Source organism: Camellia sinensis, chromosome 2 (assembly GCF_055761805.1).
Source record: "Camellia sinensis isolate YWXY chromosome 2, ASM5576180v1, whole genome shotgun sequence".
Taxonomy (NCBI): Eukaryota; Viridiplantae; Streptophyta; class Magnoliopsida; order Ericales; family Theaceae; genus Camellia; species Camellia sinensis.
In genome coordinates, this window is record NC_138962.1 from 221,362,469 (window position 1) to 221,380,006 (window position 17,538).

The 17,538-nt window shown below is 31.4% G+C and overlaps 1 protein-coding gene across 3 annotated transcripts; it reads right to left on the reverse strand.

Moving 5' to 3' along the window:
• Positions 1-4,364: 4,364 nt before the first annotated feature.
• LOC114307267 (uncharacterized) lies at positions 4,365-12,900 on the reverse strand. Of its 3 annotated transcripts, XR_014362646.1 has the most exons (10): positions 12,675-12,900; positions 12,310-12,562; positions 8,063-8,164; positions 7,879-7,961; positions 7,670-7,786; positions 6,557-6,659; positions 6,084-6,477; positions 5,648-5,859; positions 5,177-5,287; positions 4,365-4,845 (listed from the first exon to the last, which is right to left on the reverse strand). XR_014362646.1 is itself a non-coding variant. In XM_028252662.2 (8 exons), exons 1-8 carry the CDS (start codon positions 12,791-12,793, stop codon positions 5,657-5,659), a joined length of 1,374 nt encoding a protein of 457 aa, XP_028108463.1. In that variant the 5' UTR covers positions 12,794-12,900; the 3' UTR covers positions 5,322-5,656. The 3 variants fall into 3 exon arrangements, 2 of the variants coding, with proteins under 2 accessions (XP_028108463.1, XP_082773206.1); XM_028252662.2 differs by lacking the exons at positions 4,365-4,845; positions 5,177-5,287 and having other exon boundaries at positions 5,322-5,859; XM_082917080.1 differs by lacking the exons at positions 4,365-4,845; positions 5,177-5,287 and having other exon boundaries at positions 5,322-5,859; positions 8,063-8,153; positions 12,675-12,897.
• Positions 12,901-17,538: the final 4,638 nt, after the last annotated feature.

Here is a 17,538-nt window from a genome sequence, read left to right on the forward strand (position 1 = left end):
CTTGGTAAAAGTGTGGGGGTTAAAATCTCAATTCTCAAGTTTGAAACTCTTTGGGCCAATCTCTTGAACGTAATGCTGTTAGTTAGGAGATTAGTCTCAAGTTATTATTATCTCAATACTTGTGGATTCAATACTCACGCACTATTAGTTAGGAGATTAGTTTCAAGTTGTTGTTACCCCAATGCTTGTGAATTCAATACTCTCCCGCTGCGCGAGTCCTGACTTAAGCAAAACTTGTCTTGAAGATCGGGACAAGTTCTCAAGTTATAGTCTCCGATACAGAACGAATAACAACAAACAATAGAGCACCTTGATAATTTGAGAGCATCTCCAACGGTAGTAGGCATTTTACCTATCTAAATATTACTATAAAGTATATATTTTATTTTGCCTATCAACTGTTTTATGTTTTTACTCCAACCATGCTCTTTATTTTAGCTATTAATCCAAATACTATTAATTTTATAGAATGCCACGTCAACAACAAAGATGGAGGGAAATGATCCTAATGATTGAATATATTTTGCCTAGCATTGAAGGCTAGCTACATGTAGCTAGTGAATATGAGTTGAGCCAAAATGCCTAATCATATGCCTAGTGCGTTGGAATTGAAAAAAGTGAATCACACTAGGCATTTTAACTAACAAGTATTATATGCCTAGTGCATTGGAGATGCTCTGAGAGGTCGGGACAAGTTCTCAAGTTATAGTCTCTTATTCAAAACAAATAATAATGAACAACAGAACACCTTGATGATCTCTATAAGGAGCATTGTCTTAAATCTACGAGAGGAAGGAAGATTTTCATGTAACAAAAAAAAAAAAAAAAAGTGAATAAAAAAAAGGTCATGAATCCAGATAAGCTCGCAATTTAATAAACAAAGGATTTGCATTAAAGAGGCTGGTACTGCCTGATTTGTTGACTTGGCTAATTTGAAAAGTTGACTATTTTAATTAATTTTTTAATTTAATTAAAAAAGTTATATTTGAAAAAATAATTTTTTTTAATTAATTTGATAGTTGTGAAAATAAAATGAAATAATTATGAATTAGATATGATATTTTATTTTATTGATTACTTTAGCCTATTTTATCCGGAAAAATTTGGTCAAAACCCCCTCGCAATAAAACTTTAATACATTAAAGACAAACACAAAAAAAAAATTCTTAAAAAGTCCGGCGCTTACCACTATTACGAAAATATACTTAATGAGTAATTTAATATTTTAAACTTTAATTTTAATAAAATTAATATCTTTAAAATCATCTCATCAAGATCTATCAAATAAGATCTATGTTAACTATGAAATTCTGGAAAAAAAAAAAAAATACCATCGAAATTGACGGAAACAGTAACAGATTACCCTGTTTGACAGTAACATATTACTGTGAACTAAATTAACATGTTACTATATTACTCTGTCTCATAGTAACGTATTATTCTGATTCATAGTAATATTATACACAACATTTTTAAACTTGTACAAAATAAAATAAAAATATTTCTTAAAAGAGTTCTATGATATATATATATGTGTGTGTGTGTGGGCGTGCGCGCGCGCATGGATAATATTGTCCAACAAAAAAAAAATTATTCTATCATTACTCAATTATGCACATATTTCTTAGAAAAATTTATGAAGCAAAATAAATTGAATTGTCTTTTTCACTAAACAATGATCCAATAAAAAGATTTTAACTAAATTATCTTTTTATTTTCATTAACTATTTTAGCACAAATAACCCTTACCAAACAGAGCCATTGAATATGACTAGTTTGAGCGTGCTCAACAAGTAATAATACAACTGTCATATTACACTCCGTTTATTTGAATAGAAAAAATATATATTATTTTATTAAAATTATTTTTTTTAAATATTTTTTATATTTGATTGTCTTGTATTCTTGAAACTAATTTTTTAATAATTATATTTATAAACTTTTAAAAAAAGTTATAAAAAAACTCCCATAAACTACACCATATCGAAATCTCTTTTTGTTGCTATGCTCCATCAATTGTTCACATAAAAATATATCCACTTAATGTGGTTTTGAAATTAAAATTATTTTTGACTTTTTTATTTTCATGTTTTTTGGTCTTTTATCATATTTTTTACATATTTTATTTGTTTTACTTTTTATATTCACTTAATTTTAATACACTTAAAAAATAAAATATTTATAAAGAAATCTAAAAAATATCAATACATTTTCATATTTTTAATTTAGTAATTTTTTTAAATTTCTTCATAAATATTTTATTTTTGGAAAAATTACAAAAAACAAAAAAAACAAAGTTTAACCCTCATAACAAAATATATTCTAAAATTTTAATTTTATCAATTTAAATTTTAATCTTTTAATTTATTTCAATCTAAACCATTTATCTATTTTCATTAAGTAAACTGGCAAAAAAAAATATTTTAGTTAACGAAAATAGATAAATAATTTAGATTGAAAACAAATCAAAATATTATAGTAATTGAAAAACTCATAATTTATTTTATTATCATGGTCAAATCCTGAAATTTTTTTAAAAAAATTCCCTTTATTTTTTAAGTACATCTAAAAGATAAAAAAAATATTTGATTAATATAAAAAATAATAATAATCACTAAAGATTAAATAAATAAAAAAAAAACATGAAAAACGAAGAATTCAAACAATTTGCAAAAAGTATTGTTATCGTGTAACTAACAAATAAACAAATAATTCATGGTAAACCTATTTATTTTAACCTTTTTATCATCCGCGTCACTAGCCCATGGATTTAACAAAATGGTAATTTCTTAATGGTTCTTCTTCAACATTACAACTTACTTGAGGTGAATTTGTATTAAGGGATTATTTGAGATAATCAAAATAAGTGCACTTTTTTACTTTTTGTGAAATATGAATTAGATTTGGGTTGGGTTTGAAGTGATGTGTTAGAGAGGTGATGTAATTTAAACAAGATGATGTGACTTAAATAAGATAGTGACTTTTTAACTTTTTTGAAACTTACCAAACTAACCTAAGTCTTTCCTAAGATTTCCTATGGATTTCAAAAATGTTAAACAATACATTTCTCTATTCTTCCTTTTGAATGTTGACAAAGCAAAAAGGTAAGGAAAATAAAAACATCTCATGGGTTATATATATCAGATTACCAGTCATCAAACGGAAGGGAGAGAGAGAGAGAGAGGGAGAGAACACAGAAATAGAAAAAGAACAAGGAATTTGCTAGAAACATGCAGTTCAACATGGACCCAAAAGCATTCCATTTCGATGTAGCTTATGAAACATAAATAACTTAAATAAGCTAGGGAAAAGAACAAAAAAAAGATAATTATTGAAAAACAAAGAAAGAAGTCTTTTAATTTCTTTCTAATTATTAAATTTTAACTTGCAAAAAATTATACCAGACAAACCCTTAGTCTCTTCTTCTCAATAGCAAATTCAATGTGGTTGAAGCAATTAACTCAAGTTTATAATTGCTGTCAAGTATTATGCAAAAGTAACTTAAGTAAGTTTTTTTTTTAAAAAAAAATTAATAAAAAAAACTAATCTTAGGAGGAATGATTAAGGTTTAGTTTGCAAAAAACAACACCAAACAGGCAAGCCTTGAGTTTTTCACTGGTCTTTAATTTCATTGTTTGCATTTTTTTTACATTTTATTCCTGTTACCAGAGATGATGCTAGGCTATCTTAAATCCATGCACCTTTCAAATCAACCATTCCAGTATTAAATTTGAGGAATTTGGAAGATTTTACATTGAACACTACTCGAAAAGGACATTTTGACAGAATATAATTTGCAAGATTCTAATTTTTCCTACCCACTTTTTTTTTTCTAGTTTGCTTCCAATTTTTCATCAAAAAAACCATTTTCCTAGCCCTTTCCTGACTTTATTAGCACTACCTATGCATGTGTTGTTGATTTAGGATTCCAAAGTGATGCAAAAACATATTTGGATTCTTATTTGTATAGTGATATGTGATAATAGTTCCTCCTTTTTGACATAGCTTTTAATTTCTTATTTTAAATATAGGGCCCTACTAAGAACGACCTAATGAACTTACGTTAAGAATCAAACTATGCTAAACTCATATATTCTTATACATTTTATATATTTTAATACAATTTTTACACATATCAACATCAACCACCGCTCATTGGGCAGTGGTTAGCATATTCCTTAAATATATTCTCACGGCAGGGAAAATTAAGGAGGAATAAAGATGTCATAGGGTCACCAAATTCAAGATCCTAAACTACAAGCAAAATATTACTTAATTTCAGATATTCACTAGTATAAAGGAGCAAATTGTGAATAGGATGGTTCCACAAATTGAAGAGGATTGCAAATACTGTGGGTAGAGAATTAAAGAGAAAAATGGCACCATTCAGAAGTTCAAATTGATTTGTTAAACCACAAAAATCATTTAGACATTTGCACAAACACTTGGACCAAAACCTGCACATGCAGTTTACTATAGATTTTTCAATACCTCTACCAACACTTACAATTTTCCAGCACATTATGAAAATAAAAAATAGAGACAAGAACTCAGTATAGTCATATTTACCTTATTTCTAGAGCACTCAGCAACCAAGGAGTGTGCATGCGCAACACTTCTGTGCAGCAATTGATGATCCTCTGGGCCTTGATGCTAGCTTGGATGGAACAATACATATATAAACAAGAGTATTGTACAAAAAACATACTAAGAATAAACAAAAATAATGAGTAATGTTATACAAACAATTTTTGTATAAAATTTTCATACATAATAACCATGTATGTGACCTTCTGTGATATTTTCATTTCAAACCAAACACCTGCCAGCATTCAGATATGTTTTCTGCATAAAAATTCAGCTTGTAGATATTATCCAAAATTTATACGAAATCATGTGGCAGGTTGTGAGCCTATCACTTTAAAACAAAACAAACAAAAAAAACACCTAGATGCCTTTTAATTACAAAAATGTCACTAACACATAATTCTGGTGGAAGATCATGTATAAAACTTCTAGAAAATAGTATTTTACATAAAACAAATTCTCATAATATTGAGAGGGGCAATGAAGTCTATGATGAGAACTTTTTCATGGTTAGATATAGTGTGCAAAAATAAACTTTTCTCATCTCTCTACATCAAATTGATACATCAAAAACACAATTGGTGCGCACCTTCCAGATTTGATTATTGACCTTCCAGTTTAATTTGCAAGCATCATAGAGACTGCAAAGTGCAAACTACTTGTTTTTGCTCCAAACTTGCATCTCTTTTAAGTTTCCCTACTATCATATCATACACGATACCAAAACCATCAGAGACAACAAATGAATTTCCATTATTAAAATTAGAGTGCTCTAAACAATTTTGTACAGAAATGTAACTTTGAAGTTGAAATTCCATGCGCAATAGAAAATATGTACAAACTACAAAGACAACCCATGGTTGATCACACAAGTAACAAAGTGTCCAGCTGAATGAGGAAGTATAATCGGATAGATGCTGAATGCCCTATCAAAGAGCAGGTAAAAAATTTAATTGCGAAATCAACTAATCAAATAAATTGGGAGTTTCAAGTACAAGGGCTACAACCTAAGCACCTTGTATTTAAGACTTCAATAAGAAATAAAGAAGAAAAAACCCACCAATGACAACTAATTTAGAGATCTCAGAATTTTGATTTTGCCACCTCTGCCCTCAGCTTCATCAGCAATTAAATTCCTACTACTTGTGCTTGATCCTTGCATTGCCATGGATGATACAGCTGATCCTTTAGCCTGAGCCCGCTTGCACCATTTCCCCAAATGCCTTTTAGTTCCATCAGGGCCTAGCAACCCACCAGCAAAACAAAGGTCTCCTGGAGGTTTTGCAAGTTGGAATTAAATAAATGAGTAAGAAAGTGTTAAAATGACAATTCTTCAAATCAAGAACAGAAGCAGCATAAATCTCTTCAAACTAAATTTATATTTACAGTAGCAAAATCATTCCATTTGATTTCTAGTGGGAGTTGCAAAAAACTCAATCTGCTTACTTACAAATTATCAAGCAAAACTAAATTTACAATCCAGGGGGTCCATATACCTGGTTGGGAAATTGGAAATGAACAGGGTGATTCCTTTTCGACATTTATAAAGGATTGAACTTGTTTAATGTCATCAAGAAACAACAGTGTGTCTTCATCCATAGCAGCACATGAAGTATGTATTGTATCACCCTTACTAACACTCCTTGAACCTGAAACCCCATCCTTGTTACATGGTCTATGCACTTCACTTCTTGTATCTGAAGCTGCCTCTGACCTTGAAAAACAGTTTTTCTCGACAGCTAAATCCTCACTAATGGATGAAGAGTTAGAATTCCAATCAACATCGTTCAGTATATCCCCTTCAAGAATAGTTTTCTTGGAAGCTTTTAAAGCCCTCAAAACTTCATTATCTTTTACTTCAACAGCTGTCTTCAGTTCTTGGATCCTTGCCTGATAATGGTCACACGTTAGAATATCCTGAATCAAATTAACCATGGTCGATTCACCTATTCGGTCGTGATGAATTTACCTTCAGTTTCTTTATCTTCTCTTTTGCCTTCCCGAGTTTGCGAAGAGCACGGGCCTCTCCTCTTCCTAGAACATTGCATTTGGCTGTCAATTCTTTGCAACTCCTGTGGAAAGAAGCTATGAATCATGCGCCAACTGACAACTAAAGCAAAAGAAATGAAACTTGTAAAATGACAAAACAGAAGTTAATAGCTGCTCCAACATGCCACATAAATCACAATTATGGCGACAAATTTTCAGTATATTTAAACATTCTTCAACCCAAACACACACACAGATGCACACATTTGAGCCAATGCTAGTTATTACTCTCAAGACACATCACTACATCCACAAACTTCAAGGCAACCACAAATACAAACCAGATGATGCACAAACTATGGCAAATAAATCATTGCAGCCCTAGATTTTGAATTATAAAAAATGTACGCCAAAACTGTGGTCCACCCTCCTCAGTAGATTAACCCAAAAAACACGGAGGACCTTTAAACTATAACTGATTGTCAACAAGACTGGGAGAAACTCTTGAATTTTCATTTTATTTAGCCATTTTTAACTAGTTCTAAGCAGTGTTTTTTTTTTCCTCTTCTATGAGAGAGAAGAATCCCGTTGCAAACAAATTTGTTTGTAGTCACCTAACTGTGTTGCCTGTATGTTTGAACTCTACACAGCTGGCTAATCATGACTGCATTTTCGGTAAGTATTTCTCAGTGTTATACCAATTAACCTTATTTCTATGCTCCTGTTGAGGGCAAATGATTCATTTATCCGTTATTTTGAAGTATTGGAAATGTATACTAAGATACCTGAATTGAAATAGTAAATGTTCCTGCTCATAATTTCTTTCTAATATGGCATAACAGTAACAACTGCAATGTGATTAAAGGGATAACACAGAAGGATATTTGCTGAACATGTGCGCAGATTTGACATGGTGTTGAAACAAATTCAGCATTTATACCGTTTCAACTTTGTCCTTGAACCAATCAAACCTAAACAGAAACCCAAACCAGATTGTTCGTTGCCTCCGTCCAGTGTTTGAAATGAATATATTTATAATTTACTAGAAAAAAGGAAATACCCAAAAAAAAAAAGGAATGATAGAGAAACTTACTTGTTGCAACTGACCAAAGTCTTTTTTAAAATGTCTATAGTCTCTTTTTTGTTGGCCTTGTTACCTAGAGAAGCAAGTTTCATAACCTCCTCTTCCTCCAGGTTCAAATCAGAGGACCTAATTGTAAACCAGATAGCCATAATAATCAACAAAGTTCGTTTGGAGACTCGAAACATAAATGGTTCTGTCACTAGTATGAAGGCACTTACAGTTTCAATGCTGCAAGCTCTTTGGCCAATGCCATATTCCTTTCCTGCAGCCTCACGCACTCCAAAGTTGATCTATCAAGTTCCTATTATACAAGGAAGGAGCTAAATGAGAAGGTTTCAATCAACCTGTGTAAACATGTAAAACACAAAAAACACACTCAACAATTTGGAAAGAACTGTATGCCTCTGATTTTAGATGAAACAATTGTTGAATAGATGCATTCTGTCGTAAAGCTTCATTCTTCAATGTTGCTTCCTTTCTGGCCTGCTCCTTGCTAAAACACAGCTAATACAGAAGTTGCCATAATCAGATTACATAACAACAACAAGATTAAGCATACACACAAAAAGTTCACAAAGCCAGTTGAATAAATTTTCCTCCTCTCAGTTTCTTAAAATACGAGAGAGAGAGAGAGACAGACAGATTGCAATGACAATTTCATTCCATTTCAATTTCCAAAACCTATTCCATGCATGCACAGCTTAACCACAACTGTTAAGGGTATTCACGGATTGGTTTGGCTCAGTTATGAAGCGAACTAAAAACCAAAACAATTCTCATGGCTCCAAACAATTTAAGAACCAAACTGAAACATAAAACCTCTGGAACCAAAACACAAAAGATAAAAATAAATAACCGATTCCACGGTTCTATGCTAGGAAATTCATCACTGTATCTGGACTATCTATGGAAGCATTCTAAAAACCTCAACAAACATGTTTCAAATTTCCATATTCTCCAATTATAAAATGTGTAAAGACCCAAATATATACAGGAGGTAAACCATATTGTTCACAGAAGTTACCTAATTCATATTTAGCCGTATGTTTATCTTCGGCAGCTTTTTGACTAAGTTTAAGATCAATAGACATTCTTAGGCATTCTTTTTGAATAGTACTAATTATATCACCATAAGTTAAGATATCATATTCAATAACACCTGTAGGTTGACTAAGGACATCTCTAATCTTATGAGCAAAAAGATTAGGTAATCCATTAATAAATTTTTCTTTCCAAAAAGGTTTAGTCCAGTCTTCTCTAAGCATAACTCGAGAGGTAAAGACATCTTTATACCATCTAAAATCACTTAATGTAGGGCAAGTAAGGTTACTAAGTTGATCATGTATGCGAGAATATATATTAGTAGGGGTACCTATAAAATGTCTGACTATGGTATATATTAAAATATTAATACCATCAGGTTTATAGTAGCCAATAGTTTCATCAAATATAGGTAAATCATTTTCATCTTTTTATCTTGCATGTAAAATTGATTCTCTTTGATCTTCATTAAGATATTTTTCCAACCAAGATTTGAGCATACCTGTAAAGCCAGAAGTGATTAAGGAGACTATTTCAGGTTGAGTATAATCAAGGTAGTTACTAAGATAACTATTTGCAACCATGGATAAATGATCTAATTTTTGAAGGATTTGATCTTTACTAAGGCCATCAATATTCCATTCGTATAACTTTTTAGCAGATATAGAAAATTGATTATTAAGATTAGTTTCTTTCTTTCTTTATATTGGAGATCTGGGGGAGTAGGTCGTGAATACCAATTTTTTGTAAGAGTAGTACGATTAGGTTTAGGATAATGAATTTTATTAAGAGTAGAGGATTGAAATTGTTGGACTAATTGATTAATTTCATTATCAGTTGTATCAGTTTCTGATTGAGTAGAGACAGACTCATGGGTAGGTTGTTGGTTTAATACAGTAAGACCTTTTTCACTAGATGGAGAAGCTTTTTCAGAAGTGGTTAACTTATTAAATAATTGTTCTTTAGCTTTAACAGTGGAATTATCTTGGGTGACTAAACTATTTCTTTTGGAATGATTACTAGGTAAATTAAGCAAAGGTTGATCTAAAGATTGTTTAGTAGAAGTATGGTTAACTGAGTAATCATCTAAATTAGTTTCTATCTTATCTAATTGTTTACCAATAGTTTTTAAACATTGATTAGTATAATTATTTTGTTCAATAATTTTTTTGATTTCAAGGTCAATGTCGGGTAACTTAAAAGGAGAGGCCAGGACTTCAGATCCTTGATGTTCAATAATTATAGTAGATAAAGGAGGATGACTAGAACTAATAGTAGTAGTAGGAGAAGTTTTCCATTTATGTTTGGTAATTGTTTGAACTTCTTTATAATGGTCTTCGAAATAATCAAAGAAAGGAATTTCAATTTTATGTTCAATCATAAATTTGTACCATTGACGAGTAATTTTAGATTGTTGAGTCAAATCATATTTGGTACGATATGCATAACGTTTAGTCCTATTATCTTTAGATTTAAATACAATATGTAATTTATCAAGATCATGAGTAAAGAGTTTACTAATAGTCATTAACTGAGCATTTATTGGAGGTATAACTTCGAAATCAGTTTGAGTTGGAGAGTCTTGAGACTCAGTATCTTCTTCATGTAGGTGTGTGTAAGTAGAATAAACAGGTTTACTAAGTTGTGGAATTATCAATTCCTTTCATTTTACTATGGGAAGGTTGACCTAGATGAATTTGACTATTTTTTCTGAATAAAGGTGTATTAAATATTTCATCTTCAATTTCAACATCAGTAGGTATACTAGAAGTACTATGACGAGAAGATTGAGATTGATTAAATTTAATCCTAACAGATCTATCAATAAATTGTTGAATATCTTGAATATCTTGACAAGTAGATTGTCGTTGATTATGTTTGTAATTTTCGTTAACTGTAATCCATTGGTCGGGGAGAGTAATATTTTTCCATTCAATCATTTGAGGAATATTTATATTAGTATCATTATACCTACTTTGGATTAATAACGTTTTGTCTTTAGGACTTTTATGTAAAGCTTGAACATTCAAATTGGTTTTAATACATTTGTAATGAACACGATAAATTAAAGCAATATTATGAACATTTTCTTTCATATTTGTAAATGAGCCATGTAATTGAATATTTAGAGTTAAAGCATCTAATATATGGGGGTCTCTAAGAAGTGAAATCAGGAAAACAATTAAAATGGACGGGTCCTTTGTGAAGACCAGTTTTCATCATACCCATTAAGCTATCATTATAATCAAGAAAACGAGCATCTCTAAAGTATAGTAAAACAGAAGTATTTTTACCTTGTTGTGTTAATGGTTTGATTCCAACCTGAATTAATCTTAAATGAATAAAATTGTGACCAGTTTTTAAATGTCGTTTAATAGTATTAGCATCAAATAATTGACATGTTTCTCTAGGTTTTTCTAAAGCATAGACTTGTTCTAAAGTTTTAACATGAAGATTAACATTAAATGTATTTTGTATAAAAGTAGTTTTATAAATTTCTTTGATTGGTAAACATGGTATATTCCAACTTAAATCAATTTTATCATTTTGTATTTCTATATCTTCTTCATTGATTACTAAACCTTGATTAGGTATAGAAGGCAAAGTTGTTGACCTAGAACTAACCGATAAATTACTTCTAAATAATCGACTCATTTTATCTTGAAATAGTTTACAGTGAGCTCAATACATTGTCTAATTTTATCATGTTTTCACATACGATGTTTTCACACATACCCAATTCGGAGAACCCCTAAAATCCAACACTGCCTAACCAAAAGACTTACCTAGGACTTGGGACGAAGGATGGGTGGCTAATAGCAACGTGGAAAGACAAGGATATAAATTGGACAGGTTAAGATTGTAAACAATTTCAACACAGGAAAATGAATAGATACAGAAATAATGATTCAGTGATTCACTGTGTTATATATATATATATATATATATATATATTCATGTTTTATACTAATTACTAGGAAAATGAAAATTGCAATAACACAATAAATGTAAAAATCATATATATAATGAAAAACTGTACAACAACAAATATTTTATGAAAAAAAAAAGAAAGAAGTACAGTGTAAATAGAATGAATGAAGGTCTTACTGACGTTTGAATGATATTGGGGTTCAAAGACGCCAATGGGAATGAGAGCAAGTGCATTTTGAACCTTAATCGGTGAACCACCATAATCAACTATTCTTATTAATTGGAAACCGGAACCAATCAAGATAGATTAGCATAAATTTCAAACCATTCTGTTAGAAAACCAAACCAAACCATAGAATTTGAACTAATATGCATCGGGTAGCATGTTCTGCCTTTTTTTTTCTCTTCAAAACACCCCTGATAACTATATCTATATGTGTTTTCAAAATCACACCTAATGAATGGTCCCCAATTGAAATTTCACATTTATTTCCTCACCTTAAAATTTATCATGAACAAACCAGCATCTTATTTCCTTTATTTTGCTACACATTCTCTACAATCAATAAGCAAATGTTTATATTGCATCTGATTTCAAAATTATAGTACATTTACTAATTCCCTTTCGTTTCCTACATTTCTGAGCATCCAAACAGACAGCAATGAAATTAAATTACCTCCTTGCTGAGTTCTTCGACATCTTTCTGATAACGCTCTATCGCCGATCTGAGTCCTAAAACCTCCCCTTCCAATGTCTCAATTTCCCTACGCAACTCCCCTGGATTATCTTCGCAATTGATCGATTTCTGATAGAGATTGCCTACTGATTGGAAATAAAGCCGACTAACATTGGCCTCCGAAAAGGCCTGCTTGCATACAGGACACCGTTTCTTCTTCGCATTTGAACAGTACTCGATACGTTGTTGAAGGCTAGGTTTGTCAAAAAAACACATCAAATTGAAGATCGTTCTCGAATAATAATCGATTGAAGTGAACAATTGTGGAGATATAACTATACTATGTGAGCATAGAAGTGACTGACCAGAGCTCGTGGAAGACATGGCCGCAAATGGAGATTGATTGAAGGTCTTCGATGATTGGATTGAGATCTTCGTAGCAGACTGAGCATATAGGCTTGGCAATTGTGTTGTCGCATACCATCTTTCTCTTCGCTCTCTCTCTCTCTCTCTCTCTCTGCTCTGTGAATGTGTAGAAGATGGAGCTAATAGATAGAGAAATTTTGTTGAGCGGGAAGGAGAGGGAAGAGCTCAGATTCGGAGAGAAGCTGCTGTAAAACAGAACGGGCCATGGGCCGGGCTGGGACAACAATTGGTAGGCCCATATAATTAACTGGCCTGTTGGCCCGCCCAACTTGTATTTTTAAATGCTTGGATTAACAGTCAGGCTTATGGGGTTGGGCTGAGTTAAACTTTCAAGCCCATTTATGCCTTGTTTGATAACTTACCATTTTAGTTGTCATTTAGCGAGGGCTTTTTTCGTTGATTTTTTTGAATCAAGACTTTTTTTAATTTGAAATTAAAAAATTCGTTTGGATTGGCTTTTTTTACTCTTGTAAGAGAAAAAATTGAATGATTATGATTTTTGATGTAATATTTTATCTTATTGCCTTATTTAAACTATTTTGTTTTTTTTTTTCGTTTTTTTAGTCCAAAAAACCCTAACCGAACGAAGCCTTAGTAACTTTTTTTTATTTTTTTTATTATTGTTAAAATTTGAGGTAAAGGAAACTAATCTATTTGAAATGATTTTTTTTACGAAAATTGTGAAAAAGTAGAGATAAAATAAAAAAAAAATTTACTTTTTTTATATAATTTGTTAATTTTTTGTGATTTTTTAATTTTTAAGCTAAAATTTGATGTTCCCAAGCAACACTACCCAACATGGACTGGTCCAACTAGATTATTAGAATATTTAAAATAATCTATGTATTATATAAATGAATATATACAATTTATTTAGTTTTTTTTTTTCAAAGAGTCCCCAAAAAAAACAAAAAAAAAAACAAACAAACAAACAAAAGTCTAAATCCTAAAAGTCCAAAATAGTAAATGAAATATGAATTTTGTGACTATAATACTTCCAAGATATTTAAAGAGTCTAATTATGGAGTGCACCATTTTTATTTTTATTTTTATTTTTATTTTCTCACCCATACATTCTATCTGAAAGATCTTCAAGATCTGCTTGAAAGTTGATCGTAAAATCGTCCCCATTATCTAGTTCATTCTCCCATTGGTTACCTTCTTCTTCCATTACTAGTGAATCATGAGAGACACTATACTGATAATTGGGGTACCGGCTTTTATCGACAAATGTTTTTTTGTTGAAGGGAAAACCTAGAATGGCTAAGTTACAGTATATCTTCTGATTTCTATCTTCACATACGAGATTACCATAGCTTCCATTATATGCTAATAGAGGATTACTAGCAAATTTCCTCCATTTATTGAGCTGATCTCTGAGTGAAAATTTTTTGCATGGCCAGGGTCTCCGATTGAAAAGTCCTGGGGTATCCTAGAAATGTCAAAGTTCCTCTAAGGTACATTTTATGCTTAGCTGGAATGTGTCTTATTCCTTTCCATTTTGGTAGCTTGCTATCAATTAATACTTCTACAAATGGATGATGCTTTTCCATTACACAAAGTACTGAATGAGCAAGTTTATTTCCAAAATTGTCTGTCTGATCAGGATCTGAAAAAATTATTCTAGAAACAAAGCCGTAATCTAACAATTGTGAGGCTGTTAGATGACGCGTTGTGCCCCTAATCTCTATCTCCAATGGCACAAAAGTTGCTAGATTTATCTGGCAAAGGCAAATGCTAAAATCTATATTACACTGACATTTTCCAAAATATTCTGGCCTATTTATACATCTTTCTTCTTGTAAACAGGGTTGTTTTTCATCCTCGTAGAGATAAGTCCATTGATATGCCATACCAAGGCATTAAACTCCTGCTATGGAGAGGTTTTGAAGAAACTGTTGTATAGTGACTAGCTCACTATTTCTACTATCTTCGGTCAGGATATATATATAGGGTTTAAGGTCTTCTATTTCTCGATTTTTCCCACAAAAAGATTGAATGATAGAATGCCTGAAGAAATACATTCTAGCACTCAATTGTTCAAATTCCTCACTAGTGAGTTGTCTGATTTCTACGTTTAGAAAGGGAGTAGGTATTTTTTCTGAAGTTAGTTTTTTGAGCTAGCTGGTTAGGGTTCGAATGATTGCTCTCAACTGTTTTTCCTCGTCTCGGAGCTGGTCTAGCTCTTCACTGACCTTTTTGCCTTTATCCATAATTTTCTTGAAATTTCTGGTAAAGCCTTCACAATGTCGGCACATTTGGAAAGGATTTTGAGAATCTGGCTGAGGGTTAGTACTACTACTTCCTGTTATCTGGCTAACTAGAGCTTCACTAATAGCAAGAATAGTTGACTGCATCTTGCTCAATGTGTCCAGATAATCTTTAACTATTTGGCTAATAAAGTAACTGGTTCCTATTTGTTTGCGGGCATATGTACTAGCTGACTCGAAATCATAAAATCCTTTAAACTGAGATACAAGAAAATTTTTAACTAAAGGTTCAACTTCTAACCAGTCATGGTAAATACCAGACTTAGTTCCTTTAGCTACTACATAGAAAGAAAAACTTTTAGACAAAAGTTTATTCTGGATTTTTGAAAAATATATATTGAGAGAATTTAAAGCTGACAAACGTTTAGCTGGGTGGTTAAGATTGTTCCACAGGTTATCTAAAAGACACTGTTGAACTGCGTCTAGCTCGATTCCTGTTAATGCTTTGAATTTGTTTCTGTCTTCATAAATGGGAAAAGCAATCCACCAAAGTTCATTGTTTTGCTATTCTCCATTATTTGCACAAAAATTAAATTGGTTATTTTCTTTTTTTAAATAAATTTTCCTACTTAGCCAATCTGTTAATTTATTATCACTCCCTTTAATATGTTCAAATTCTACTTTATATCTTTGTCTTACTATACATTCTAAAAATGTTGCCCATCTTCTACTACTAAGTTTACGCTCATTAAGTTTATTATGAAATCTAACTATAACTTCACAGTCTGTTCTAATTGTAAAGGGCTTATGTAAAAATAATCTAAATTTATTTATTGCATATACTATTCCTAATATTTCAAAATCTAAGCTGGTCGTGGCCGTATCTTTTTCTTTAAATTTTTCAAAACTATATCTACAAATGCGCTCTTTATTTTTACTATCATACTTGCTAGGTTTAGCTAATAATATTGTTCCCCATCCTAATTGGCTTGCGTCTGTTTCTACGACTATATATTATGATTCTAAGGGAAGTTGTAGGTCGGGTAAATTTCTACAAATGTCTTTAATTTTTCTTACTAAAGTTATATCTTGTTGGTTAAAATATTTTTGTCCTGTGGGTGTGGTCTTGCTATATAGAGGTCCTATTATCTTGCTGAGATTAGGAATATACATTCTTGCATAATTTAGAATTCCTAAAAATGATTAAAGGTGTTTTGTATTTTCTAATTTATCTGGGTAATCTAAAATTTTCTTAACTATGTGGGGTTATAGCCTGATTTTTCCATCTCCTAGTTCCATTCCTAAATATTTTAAATGAGATTTATTTAATACCATTTTTCTCTTATTAATTATTATTCAATTGTTTATAAATTCTTCTAATACTATATATAAATGATCTATGTGACTATTTTTATCTGCGCTAAATACTAATATGTCATCTATATATACCAGTATAAAACTATATTCATTAAATATACTATACATCTTGCGCTGAAATATGGAAGGTGCATTTTTTAATCCAAAAGGCATGACTAACCATTCATAATGTCCTTGTGGACAACAAAAGGCTACCCAAGGTATGCTTTCCTTTTCCATTTTGATGTGCCAAAACCCTGACTTGCAATCAAATTTGCTAAATATTTTTGCTGTCTATATTCTATTTATGAGCTGATCTTTATCTGGTATGTTATATTTATCATCTTCTGTATTGTCATTTAATCTTTTATAATTTATAACCATTCTAGCTTTCCCTCTTTTTATCTCTGCATGATTTCTAACCATAAATGCAGCGCTCCTATATGGGCTATTACTAGGTCGAATTACTCTTAAATCTAATAACTCTTTATTCTGTGTTCTAAATTCTTCTATATCTGCTGGCGTATGATCTATTTGTGCTGATATAATCCTATAATCTTTCTTTTTTATATCTAAACTAGCTAAAACTTTATTTCTTTCCCAGTATTTCATGAGTTGCTCTCCTAAAATTTCTGTTGTTTCAGCTAATCTTATTATTTCATCTAAATCATTTTTGTTCTCTTGTATATCGATTTTTTCTTTAGTTTTCCTATTTTTGCGAAAATTAATTTTAGGTTAACAATTTGTTGAAAATCTTCTATACTCCAAGATTCATATTTTTCTTCTAATTCAAAATCTTCTATGTCTAAATTTTCTAAAGTACTATTTGATATCTCTTCATTTGGTATATATTTTTGGGCTAGCTCAGGAAAAATGTTTCTACGAGGAAATAAAAAACTAGTGAGAACTGAATCTACTCTTATGGTACCACCACGCTTCGCACGCAACTCTGATGAATGGGCAATGGTGCTAAGGGCATATGTTGTGGGTGTATGTATAGGGATGGCAATTTAAACCCGGTTCAACGGGGACCCGACCCCCCGTCCCTGATAAGAGCAGTTTTTTCCCTAAAAATACTCCTCATGGGCCGGGGATGGTATATGAAATTGAATCCCCGATCAGATTTGGGCCGGGGACGAGGATAGCTTTCACAGGCCCGGACCTGGCCCGGCCCCGGCCCCGTTTCTCCCCAACATAAAATTACTATAATGCCTCTCTATTTATTTATATATATATA